At 52.4% G+C, this 13045-nt stretch overlaps 3 protein-coding genes across 3 annotated transcripts; 2 read left to right on the top strand and 1 right to left on the bottom strand.

Annotated features, from left to right (window-relative positions):
* Positions 1–1421: 1421 nt before the first annotated feature.
* PtrM4_061100 (DUF3494 multi-domain protein) lies at positions 1422–4348 on the top strand (the record flags this gene model as incomplete). The annotated part of the gene is made up of 3 exons (XM_066105528.1): positions 1422–1503; positions 1565–4192; positions 4341–4348. The coding sequence occupies 3 exons, from the start codon at positions 1422–1424 to the stop codon at positions 4346–4348; spliced, it is 2718 nt and encodes a 905-aa protein (XP_065964155.1).
* A 1760-nt stretch (positions 4349–6108) lies between these two features.
* On the top strand, positions 6109–7125 carry PtrM4_061090 (endoglucanase B; the record flags this gene model as incomplete). The annotated part of the gene is made up of 1 exon (XM_001932860.1): positions 6109–7125. One exon carries the CDS (start codon positions 6109–6111, stop codon positions 7123–7125), a length of 1017 nt encoding a protein of 338 aa, XP_001932895.1.
* A 1478-nt stretch (positions 7126–8603) lies between these two features.
* PtrM4_061080 (uncharacterized protein) lies at positions 8604–10651 on the bottom strand (the record flags this gene model as incomplete). The annotated part of the gene is made up of 2 exons (XM_001932859.2): positions 8604–9983; positions 10031–10651. 2 exons carry the CDS (start codon positions 10649–10651, stop codon positions 8604–8606), a joined length of 2001 nt encoding a protein of 666 aa, XP_001932894.2.
* Positions 10652–13045: the final 2394 nt, after the last annotated feature.

The following is a 13045-nucleotide window of genomic DNA, read 5'->3' as shown; positions in this document are numbered from 1 at the left end:
ACCTTATCAGCACCCACCGTCTGCTGCGACGTACCAAAACATTCTGAGCGGCAGCGGGCCCTCCCTGTGCGCCGTCTGTTGTGCGCCGTCACCATGCTACCCTACGCTGAACCGCGCGCCGAGCTTGTTCTTCTGTTGCGCACGACGTGTGCCCTAATGCTCCCGTTGCTTTCAGCCGGCATTTCTTCCGCAGCAGGATAGATGAAGCCATATGATCATGCCTGTGAGGGCGCCTGCCACCCTTCCGACCCCTCGTTTCATCCCATAGAGCCATCGAGAACGGTTCGCGCTGCCCGCGCAATCTGGGGGGGGGGGCGTCCGCAGTCTTCGTGGAGCCCGCCGTGGCGCTGCTGCTGCCACCGTACGATGCCCCCAGTCCGGACGTTCCGCCAGCCACTCCCACTGCAAGCTTGAAACAATAGTTCTAGATCCCTTCGCCCTTCACCCTTCGCATTGCGCACTCGCTTTCGCTGCCCTTTTCTTTTCCTAGTCTGGCAGATCGGCACGCTTTTCCCAAATCCCTCTACGCAATCAGCATGCTCAACAGTCCAGGCGGGCAGAACCCCAGTAATAAGCCGGCATATTCGTTCCATAGTGCTGGATTGGATGCTGCGTTGTTTCTGCACCTCACCTGCGTCCTCTTAACGTGGCGTGTCAATCAATGCGAGAGCCGCAAATCGACAGTATGATGCCCTCCCGCTGGCCTCGCATGATGTACAATTAAACCAACTTCTAGTAGTCTGTCGGGTCGTAGGCATGGTTTAGCGAGGGCGGAACGGGTGCGTCTCACCCGACCGAGCAGCGACGAAGCTTTTAACGACTTCAAGCCTCTTTCTAGTCTTTCTAGTCATCCTTACTTTTCAGATGGCCTATTGAACTCTGTAGGTAGCCATGGGCAACATCGATGGATTCCTATCGGTACTGTGGGGTGAGCACGTGTCCGTGTCAATAACCTACAAACAATCGCCCACGCCTAGAAAGGCAGGCCGGCTTCTAGTGGCTTATCCCTACACATCAGGAGAGCAGGGCGTGGACCTGCATGTCACCCGCCCTTGACGTAGAAAGGACCAAAAGGATCATGTTCTGCGAGGCCCTGTACAATGCCATTGGTAATTTCGTTTTTCGCCTACAAACTGGACGCCTAATCTAGTCCGTATTGGAACGAAAAAGGATGCGTCGTACAAGGACTTGTTGGACTGCGCGCAGGGTCTTCACTCCTAGCTCCTGTTGCGATGATCTTCCGGTAGCTTTCTCTTGGGCCATCGTCAAACTGTGCCGTCGGTAGGTCAATAATGACTGGACCCGCTCACCCAGATTGGCCCAGCTGCACTATCGTCTGTCCACCATCCTCTCGGGACGCTTGGGGGTCACGACAGTCGTTGTCTGCAAAGTGAGTGCCTGAGCAGCAACCTACAGTAGATATGGTCCTATCCAACGCCCTTGGCACGCTATTCTTCGCTTCTTTTGCAACGGGAGCCGTGTTCCCTCGCCACGGTAGCGCTGGTAAAACACTCCTATCCAGCCTTGTGGCTTTGTACCGTTGCGTGCTAATCAACCCATCAAGCCCCTTATTCCAACGTCACCTTCACAACAACGTTGTCTGTGACTGCTTCGGCAACACTGCTAGGAAATCTTCCAGTTGCTTCTTATGAGAAACCACTGCAGAGCCTCAACAGCTCTGGTGCCGGAGTCCCTGACGAGTATGCCGTCACGCAACCGACCGTCACGTCAACTTCTGGACCACAGGATCTGTCCATTCTTTCGAACCCCACAGCGTTAGCAACATCGAACGGCCCTCTTGATATAACACTGTCACAATCTGGTGCTCCGTCAATAGCACCCTTTCCCATCGATGACACTGCAACGCTCACTACTCTTGCTTCTAATGCAGCATGCACGATCAACATTCCCAATGCCACTGTGGACTACTGGTTTCCCGCAACTTATAGCTACGAGGTGGCAACGATGACCACCGAGATATTGAACTTCACCAACACGAAGTCATATACTCTTGTACCCAATCCGACCCCGTTTGATGCGTCTTTTGCATTAGAGCATGATTGGTCATGTACCGTTACTGAGTCCTATTATCCCGAATACGATTACACCATCACGATGTGTGAGGCTTACACAGGGAAACCCACTGCTGCGACTACATCTATCGCTTATCGGTCTTCTGGTATCGTTCCTTTCCCCGCGGGCAATGTTATACCTGTTTCGGATGCCACGCTATACGATGTGTATAACCCGGAAACTTTTTCATCGGCCACTGCCACTATTACTCTTGCGCCAAACATTACTCAGACCCAGACTTCTGCTACTCCCTTTGTCTACTTTACGGCCTACGAAGTTGAGTCTGGAAACAAGACTGAGACCGTACAGCTGCGTTCTGTCCAAGCTTACCCATATTGGTTGAAGGGTATCCAAGATGAAAGTACTGCAACAGGCCCACTGCCAGATGGGTTCCTCGAACAAATACCGCAGTCGGCATGCGACGCTGGACAGCTACAAGCCGTGGTGACTGTTATAATCGTGGTCGACCTATACTATCGGAACCGGCCTCTTTTGAACCCACTCATCATCCACGTCGAGTCGTCTGTTCTAGGGTGGGACGACCACCCTGTTATCGTAAACAACTGGGGTGACGAACTTCCACAATCCCCCCCCGCTGCACTCACTGACTGGAATCTCCCAAACACCAAGCCCACTTCCGCCAGCATCAAACCAAACAATCGGCCCGAACCGGTTTCTGCAACTCAAGTACGCGGTGGAAGTGGCGATGGACACAATATCCTGAACCCTCCCGAGCCCACTCGCACTATTGTCGGTTCGATTGGAACAAACCCCGTTGTACTAGGGCCATCTTCAGTAGTTGTAGTGGGCTCGCAGACCCTTCAAGCTGGAGGCCCCGCAATCAATATAGGGGGTGGAACTTCTGTTTCGCTTGCTCCATCTGCCACGGCTATTATTGTGGATGGTATGACCAGTATGCTGCCCCAAGCTCCTCCGCCACGGCCGCCACCAGTCTTAATGATTGGCTCTTCTACATTTACCGCAAACGCCGCTACCCAATTCTTCGTAGAACCAGGTCAGACCTTGACGCCGGGTGGTGTAGCTACTATTGGTGGCCAAGTCGTTAGCCTTGATCAGTCTGCTTCCTTTGTAGTCGTTGCAGGTTCTACTCAAGCTCTGCCAGTGCCAGTTGCTACCAATCCACCACAGATTGTAGTGGGCGGCTCGACAATCTCAGCACAGGCTAGGCCGACTGGGGGTAGCAATCAGAACAATCCCGGCGTGGGTCCTACCTTTGTAATCTCTGGCCAGACACTTATCCCGGGCGGTTCTGCAATCACCGTCCCTGGGACTACGTTGTCACTTGCGCCCTCCGCAGGTGTAGTGGTTATCAACGGAGTAACTTCTACATTGAAAGGCGCGACCGTGCCAGTTGCGACGCCACCGACGGTCACTGTTGGCAATAACGTCTTCTCGCCTCTTCCCAGCTCGGGAAACACATTTGTCGTTGCCGGGCAGACTCTTGCCCCAGGAGGCTCGGCGATTACAGTTTCAGGAACAACTTTGTCGCTTGGACCTTCAGCGTCCTTCCTTGTTGCCAACGGTGCCACGCTCACACTTGATAGCTCTGTTACACAGGCCAATGCCCCTCCCGCTATTACACTCGGCAATGATGTCTTTAGTGCACTGTCAGAACCCTCTGGCCCTACGTTTGTAGTTGCTGGTCAGACACTGATCCCAGGTGGCCCAGCGATAACAGCCCTGGGCACTACGCTATCACTCGCGCCGTCCGCATCCTTTGTTGTGATCAATGGAGCCACTTCGGCCTTGGCAAACCCTTCTTCGTTAACAACTGCGCCTCTTCTGACTATCGGAGACGCAACATTTCGACCACTACCGGGCACCGGGACAGCTTACGTGATCGGGTCAGCATTACTCACCGCAGGTGGTTTTGTAGTGGTATCAGGAACAACAATCTCACTCGCCGCAGGAGCTACAGCTTTAGTCATCGACGGTCAAACAAGTTTCATATCCGCTCTTGCTCAGCCTATCGTTACGAATGCTCCTTTGCTCACTATCGGCACTGAGACATTCACCGCCATGTCTGGGGGTGGCACAGCTTTCATCATCAGAGGACAGACATTGACGCCTGGTGGAACGATTACTGTCTATGGAGATGGTGGGAGAACAACAATAAGTTTGGCGCCTGGAGCCACTGAGTTAATATATGGAATCTCGGGTCGTAGCACTAGGACTGCATTGTTCCCAGCTACCACGACGCGAAGTCAAAGTGTGACCAGTACTTCTGACGCGAGTGCTGGCTCGAGTAGATTAAACGGACAGGCCAAAGCAACGAGTCAGAAGGGGGCGGCAGCCTTGCAGCCAAGATGTCGGAGCTGGATGCTGCTTGCACTGGTTTTCATCCCAGGGTTGTTCCTTGTCTGAGCGAACGGTTTCCAAGTTGATGGATTTTATTTATACTATAATAATAATGAGCAATGCATGGTTAGCCATAGAAGCATGGCTGGCGCCTAACAGTTATGAAGACCGAGTCGTGGACCACTCTCGCCCTGCATTGCCAATGATACAACCTACTCCGACGAACATCACCGTTTCAGCTATCCGTGAGCTCGTATCCGTCGTCGAGCAGTCCGCATCTGTCCGAACTCTTCATAGAACATGTTGGGAACCAGCAAGTCTGAGGTATCTCGCGACATCTGGAAGTTGCACAAATTCCGGCACAGAGATTGAAGGCTCATCACAGTGCAGGCGGTTTATTGATGCATAGACGCCACGGGACATCCACCCACCACCGCGGCTTTGCGGCGCGACTCGCTAACAATAGGACCAACCGTTCAGGGCGAGCGTCAATAAGCACTGTAAATACTGTGTCGCTTCCTTCAGCGTCAAGTGAAGGAGCGCTCCACCGTACTGTGAAGCAGAGGCAGGATGGCACATACGCACGGCAGTATAGCCGGTGGAAAAAAAACCCCGATTCAAGTCGAAACAAACAAGACGTCACGATTCAGACCAACTATCACAAGCAAGTGTGGTTTTGGTACTTTGATGAGGAGCCTCGGGTGGCTCGAAACACCACCCGTTGTCTTGGCAGGCACGGTCCCCTAATCTCCCCCACTCCAAGTTCGTTTCATACCGTCTCGAATGGTGGAATAACTCACCCCACTGCTTGCCGCTCACCGAGCTCCTTTTCTCCGTCGCAGAGCTGGTTCTAGAAGTATTGTTTTTCGATTCAAGTCCGTCATTACATATCCAGGGTGGAATGATTGAAAGAGCACCCCGGTTCGGGCAAAGAAGGCGCAGTGAGGACGGTTAATGCCTCGGAGTTTGTTGATATTGTGCTTGTTTGTTTTAGCAGCAAGGATAAATCGTTCAGCATTGATGGAAACAATCAACTACGAGCACGTCTACGGTTGTAGGCAGCGACGGCATGAGCGGAGCCACCCTTGGCGGTTCAATGCATGAAGTTTCGTTTGACGCCGATGGAGTGGGCAAGGTCGGGCAACTGTTCAAGCTTTTTGGACGTGGTTTCACGATTCCCACAAAATTGGATACTGATTCGACGCTTCGCACTTCGTGCAGGTCCTTTCCGGGCAGATGCATGCAAGCGACGCTGCCAAATCTCTTTCGGGTAATAAGTCATCACATATTATGGGCCCAGGGACCTGAACCAGCCTGGATCCAACGCTCTGCGGCAGCTAGCGAGAGGCTCGTCTCCACATCTAGCGCTAGTAGGCGTGGGATAGATTGATGGATGATGAGTGCCAGTCCACAGAAAGCGGATTCCGTGTAGCTTGGCATGGTCAGCCTTCCTGTCACTGAGGGCACTAATCTTGTCAGAATGCGGCCATGCCGTGTAGGCGGGCAAGTATAAGAGGTACATGTGCCATCAACAGTTGAAGGGCATCAAGCTTGAAGCTGACATTCACTTTCACTCTCTCTTTATCATCACACTCACTTTCGATCCATTCGTCTACCATTCTTTCATACAAATTCTATCTTTGAAGATATTCTCTCAGCTTTTTTACTTGAACCAACCAACAACAACAACAACCCAACACAACCAACACTATCATCATGTTCGCCAAGTCTGCTATCATCCTGGCTGCTGCCAACCTCGCCGCTGCGCACACCACCTTCCAGAGCTTTGTCATCAACGGAAAGAACATGGGCCAGCACTTCGCCGTCCAGACCCCTTCCAACGGCAACAACCCCATCCTCGATGTCACCTCCACTGCCATGATCTGCAACGGCGGAAAGGCCACCTCCGACGAGGTTGAGGTTGCCGCCGGCTCCAAGGTCGGCATGCAATGGCACCACAACGATCCCTCCTCCGCCGGCGACGGTGACGACCCGATCGCCCCCTCCCACAAGGGTCCCGTCATGGTCTACATTGCAAAGGCCGACTCCAAGGGCGAGGGCGCCGTCTGGACCAAGATCTACGAGGATGGTCTCTCCGGCGGAAAGTGGGGAGTTGAGAACTTCATCGCCAACAAGGGACTCATCGAGGTCAGCCTGCCCAACCTCGAGCCCGGTAGCTACCTCATCCGCCCTGAGGTCATCGGCCTTCACGAGGCTGCAGCCGAAAAAAAAGCTCAGTTCTACAATGGTTGTGGTCAGATCAAGGTCACTGGCAGCGGCTCCGTCGCCCTCCCTGCTACCGGTGTCGACATGACCAAGGCTTACAAGGCCACTGACCCCGGTGTCAAGTTCGACATCTACAGCGGAAAGACTGATTACACCATCCCCGGCCCCAAGGTCTGGACTGCTTCCAGCAGCGGTGGCTCCGGCTCTACTACCCCTGCTACCCCTGCTACCCCCGCTGATTCTCCCTCTGCCTCTGCCTCTGCTTCCGCCTCGCCCATTGCTGCTCCCTCCAAGCCTGTCGAGTCTACTCCTTCCAACGGCTCCGGCTCCGGTCCTTCCAACGGCGGCTCTGCTCCTTCTACTCCTTCTACTCCTTCCACTCCTTCCACTGGCTCCGGCTCCGGCTCTTCCCTCCCCGAGAGCTTCACCATTGACCAGTTCATCAGCTGGCTCAAGTCCACCACCAGCAGCAAGACCCGCCGCCACGCCCGCGCTTTCAACTTGTAAGCGTCTCACTTCACACTTCTAGTGTAAGCTAGAGCCATCGATGACTTGTCATCTATTGCATATAACCTGGTGTTTTGGAAACATTCATCTGTTGTTTGTTTGTTTGTTTGTTTGCTGGCTCTGAGAGCGAAACCCCCCCCCCTTTCTTCAAGGAGAATTCTGTGGATTCTTTGTATTCTTTTTTTCTCTTGTACAGTGGCTGCGAGATCAGCGCTTGGACAGATCTTTTTGAAATGTGTAAATATATAGCATTCATGACGAATTGGATTCGGAACGTTTAAACATTTTTTTCTTGTGCTGTGACTTTGACTGTGATGGTTTGAGACTTTGCCACTTGCCAACCTGCGATTTTCTTGTGATGGACTGAGCAGCTGAATTCGACTTCACGTGCAGGCGATTTACGACATTAAAGGCTGAATGATTTTCATTTTCTATCGTGTAGTCACAGCAGGAACATCGTGATTGTTGAGAACAGAAATTTAGATATAGTTGAGCCAGGGATTGACATCATGATTCCTCTCCCTCTCTTTCTTCCTGGGAAACCTGCAGGATTGGGATGGAGGCGGTGCAGAGACGGTGTACAGTACAGGAACATAAGCGCAGACGTAGAGATGGAAAGCGCATGAGCGTGCTTCTTTCACTAGGAAAACGGGAACAGTTATCCTACTCAACAAGACATCTAATTTATTTACTACTAAACTCTGACACCAACTCCCAAGGCAAGATGGCATTCCTAACCATGACTTTTCGCGCTCGGGGGTACGTAGCAAGCTCATGCGTACGTGGGCTTACTGCACATGCATACCGTCCAAAAACCCACCGGTATGATATTACCGATCTCACAGCCAACACCACCTCCCTCCACCCCCAGGATCACATTTCATCCTACGCAAGGAGCGAGATAAGACACACCGACCACGTGCCGGGTACCTTGTACATGCCCTATCCCTTCCCAGCACGCTGCATTCATGCGCCTATATTACCTTTGTTTCAAAAAACGTCACATTGCCTGCGGACTCGTGGCACAGCATCACAACATCACAGCAAAGCTGCATCCTGTAGGATGATGCCCAAGACCATTGGTTGGAAAAGCATATGTATGCAAATATGGATGTTCTTCGAGACCTATTGGCGACAAAGAATGTCTGAGCTAATTGTACAACAACAAGGGTCATTTTACTCATGCGATGCGAAAAATAACACGACTGAAAAAGTGTGTTTACTTGTAATAAGCAAACGGGATATATGAGTGCGGAAAAGTGGAAAGTAACAGGGGGTATCCGCCGTGAAAGCAATCATGATATCGTGTCTGTGTGCCCAGTGACCAGTCCTAATGCATCGCTATGCCCAGTACAGTGAAGCTGAAATGATGAAGAAGACAAAAGTGGAGAGAAGAAAACTCATAACGTTACATGCAAGACGTTGCGGCCATGGAATGAGAAAAAAACAGACAGAAAAGAGGGGGTGAGCGGCTAAGCTTAGACACCCCACCCACTCCAACCGCGATCCAGAGCTCGCTCGATTGAGCTAATGATTCCGTCAAGAAGCTCACCAAGGCTTTCACCGGGCTTAGAAGACCAAGTATCGACGCCGCTGCTTGGTTCTTCTAGAGGTATGCCTCGTAGGCGGAGTTTGATCCAGAGAAGCAGACTTACACAGCCAGTTTGATGACGAAGTTGGTCGCCTTGACTCTGCTGTACAGGTACCACATCGGAGAACGTGTACATCGCGTCGGAGAGGAAAGAAATGGTATTGATAATGATTTGTGCATGTGATAGGAGCGGGTTCTCTGGGGTTGCCTCGATGATAGGTGATTGTGGTTGACTATGAGCAAGTCCAAAGGCAAGGTCACCTACCCCTGTAGATACTGGCATACGATCTACTGCCTGGGTTGACGATGGATTTGTTGTCGATCGAGCCGCCGATGAGACTGTAATGGCCCACAAGACTAATCCAGAGAAGAAGATGCCCATATCTGTTCCCATCTCGAGCTCTACCATGTCCCTTTGATCTTGTAACGCCTCTCTCAAGATCGTTACAGAGAGGTTCAACGCTTCTCTGACTGGTGGAGTTTCTGATTCGTTGGAAGACCATAGCTGCGCAAGCCATGTTCGGAGTGTTGTCTTCATTGCGTTAAAGACTTGCGGAGATGTGACTTTCTCGGAAAGAATCCATGACTCGCCCCAAACAGCAATCAACGCGCGTAAAGGCGTTACCTGCACAAGTTTGGCCGTAAGTAGTGTTCTTTTGATGATTGGAGAAGTGTCCAGAAGATGTTGGACATCTGGCACGGTTGGGGAGGAGATGTATGGTGAAATATTCTCGTGGAGGTTGTAGTGCGTTGCAAGTAAGACGGAAGACTGAAAAGTGTCCAAAGAGGTTAATGTTGACTCGGGTGTGATTTCGTAAACGTATGTTGGTGTGTAGGATTGTTCCAGTATAGTTGCAGCCCACTCGGCCGAGCCTGTAGCATCCCAGAGGGAGGTATGTTCGGGGAATGGAATCTCAAAGCGAGTATTCTCAATAAGCGAGTGTAAAGTTTCGCGAGCGAGGAGAAGCGGTTGTTGGAACGCCAGAACGTAACAAGATAGCAGCAAGCGTTGCCAGGTTGCTAACTCAACCCAGTGTATCCAACGGTCCGATGCTGTATGCTCAAGCTGAGTAGAAGTTGAGACAAGTTCGCGCAACCGTAAAGTCGTGCTCCTGCAGTTTCCGACGGCTTTGTGATACACTTTGTCGAACCTCGACGACAGTAATTTTCCAGACCGGCGAGCGCGGTATTGGGAGAAAACTTCAATAAGAAACATTGCCTGGAAATCGCATAGCCGTTCCGGGTCGGTCATAGCTTCGTGATCCCTCTTATTATACGTCAGCTGATGTTCTTGTGATTGTGCATAGAACTTACCCGTTCAAGCAGCTTTATACATTGATCATGGAGGTCCCGAGACTTCCTTTTGGCGCCCTTGTCGTTCGAGTAGTGACCACCGATTGAGATCATGGCTGCGTGCAGCATCGGCGACGGGTTCATAAAGGTAGATCTATGGACGACGGGGAAAGTGGGATGAAAGAGCCTCCAGTAATAGTCAAGATATTGCTCAAACGGATAAGTGTGCGCGATTGGAGCCATACCATATTCTCCGAAGAGGATCGCCCCCTCCTCTTCGTCCCTCTGTCCCATTGTCTTGGGACCAAAGTGTCCATACCCAACCATTGGATCGATGCCGGTAGGAATCGACATGCTTGTCATCGGATAAGACACGTTCATGTAGGCAAGGCCTGGGGCAGTAGATCCCTTGTCGCTCTGAGGCCATGGAAAAGCCATGTTCGATGTTGTTGAGGCAGGCGATCGCGGTTGGTAAGACCATGGTTGATCTATAAATGATGCATTTGAGGGAGTGCGTGTTCGATGGTAAGGGGCGTGGCCGTATAGTGGAAAGTCGGTCGGTGCGATCGGTGAAGCGTAGCCGCTAGAAGAGGAGTAGCCCGGTGTGGGGCTGTAAGGTTCGTGCCATAGACCGGGTGTCATGGCGTCGACTGGCATCGAAACTGCTCCAGAGTGGCGAGCAAATTGCGAACGGTGGCCCTTGGAGTGACTGAGAGATGTATGAGTATTTGTATCGGCAATGAAATATGACAATGATCAAGAGACAGGAAATGTGCTCCAAGATGTACAATGAAACTCACTTGGGGGTGGACGTAAAATTCTTGGAAGGATAAGGAAAATGATTGAAACTTGATGAAAGAGCTTGAGGCGTTCGAGGAGTACGAAATGTTGGTTTTGTATACCTTGAGAGTGACGCCGACTCGTTCATGGGAGATACGGGCGCGTAGTAAGATGTTGTTGGAGGAATTGCAGTAGCACTGATTGTGACTGGCTCAAGATCTGGGATGGAAATGGGGATGGATTCAGGCTGCGGAGAAACTTCCTGACTTTGCTGGCGTGAATCGTGTCCGGGGTCGTTGTGCCGCTCCTGGTGCCGAAGCAGGAGATCCATTCTGTAGAAAACTTTATCACAACCAGCAAATTCGCATGAGAGCGCATCATCTTGTGCGTGGTTCTTCTGGTGTCGTCTGTAGCAAAGCATTAGTTGAGTCCTGCTTGGAAGCGAGGCTTGGCCGACCTGAGATGCTCTGCACGCGTGTATGATCTTCCACAGTCGCAGTTGTGCACTTTCAAACCCTTCTTCGCTTTACTGATACGACCAGTCCTGGTGTAGTGGACTGAAGACATTTGGGACGCCATGCTCGTAGAGCTAGAAGCCAACCGTTGTTCAGAGCGGGAGGAGTCGGTGTGGGGGCTGGGCGCTGCCTGTTCGGTGGTTCCAGTACGACGGCGAGAACCAACAATCTTTACACCCTTACGTTTAGTGTTTGATGGCGGTGGGATTTGGTATTGTTCGACGCTGGTTGAAGTTGGTTGAAGTGTAGTGTTGCCTTGGGGATGCTGTAGTTGTTTGGTGGTATGTTCCAATGGGAGGCCTCCTGTCTCACGGGGTTCGGACATGACTGGCAGACGAGGCGGCGGATGGTATATATCTGAACTGGAGATGGTGGGGCTAAGAGAGATCAGAGGCTCAAGTGGGGATGTGGCCAAAGCGTGCTAATAGTTCCAGATCTGGTGGTGGCAGTCGGCTATGAGGCAGTCCTCGTGTCTTGGACGAGTCGGCGTAGCTCCCACGGGATGGAGATGGACGATCGGGCGACGGATTGTCGAGTTAAGAAACCGTCGACCGGGGAGACTAGTGGACGTGGTGTGTTGTAGGCCGGAATGGGAATTAAAGCCGTTCCAAATCAAGGCATTTGCAACAATTGTAGTGATGATATGCTACGCCCAGAAGGGTTTGTGGAGAGGGGACCGTAAATATCTGCGGGCTGTGCCTGGGCCAACCCCGAACGAGCAGCGTACTTGAGGACGGGCTTTGGGTCGTGACGAGGAGAATAGACGCTGCAAGCCCGGTTTACAGGGAGTATACATGGAACTTGCCAGGGATCCGCCATAGGCGGTGCACTGGCCGATCTCATGGCATCTCCATGGGCCTGAGCGCCTGAGCCCACGGGCATGGCTGCGGGCGTGCAACCGAACCGGTTCCGTCAGTGACATTGGGCGACGAGGCGTCCGCGCACCAAAAATGGGACAAGAGAGGCATGGTGAGTGGGCAGTCCAAATGCACCGCTACGCCAGGCTGCGGACCGTTCCCGCCTCAAACTTGACACTGGGTACTAAGAGGAGCGTGGCTTGGAGAGAGCCATGGAGAACCCGAAATAGCGACTCGCGTGGAGCATGACGGCGCTCAGCCTTCCTGCAACGGCGCACCATGCTGCCTGCTTACCCAGACAACGAGGCAGGACCAAAGTATGCTGTCATGGATACCTCATGCCCCTTGCAGAGAAGGCGATCGAAGGGTGGTGAGTAAGGCAGTGGAATCAGGCGCACGATTCGCACGGGTTCGCAACCCTCGCCCCTGCAGAGGAAGACATGTCCGAGTGGGGACTGTCAGGTGTGCTGAGCGGCAGATGTGTAGCCTCGCGTGTAGGCCTGTCAGAGGCCTCGGTGCATTATAACACATGCAGCACGCAGGACGACGGCCATGTACTGTATCACTGCCATACCGTATGTTGTCGCCGAATAGCAAGTCGGCGATGGCTCCAACGGCCAAAGCTGTAACGCACACTTTCTGCTGCATGGCATTACAGCCATGGTCTTGCCATGTTGATTCGCCAAGGTGCAAATATCCAGAGCGTAAGCACGGTAAGCAGACGCTCCGGGGGCACATGAAGCGGCAGCCAGGTTGTCCCGCAGTCCCTGTCTCTTCACCCAATCTCCACACGGCAGCGCGCTATGGGCGTAGGGCTACTCGTGTGAGGCGGGAGGCCTTGAACTTTGCTAGCGTGGCCGCTCGCGCAAAGCTTGGGAGCACGA

Source organism: Pyrenophora tritici-repentis, chromosome 2 (genome assembly GCF_003171515.1).
Source record: "Pyrenophora tritici-repentis strain M4 chromosome 2, whole genome shotgun sequence".
Classification (NCBI taxonomy): domain Eukaryota; kingdom Fungi; phylum Ascomycota; class Dothideomycetes; order Pleosporales; family Pleosporaceae; genus Pyrenophora; species Pyrenophora tritici-repentis.
The sequence above is the reverse complement of the archived record's forward strand: the minus strand, read 5'-3'. Positions and strand labels throughout refer to the sequence as shown.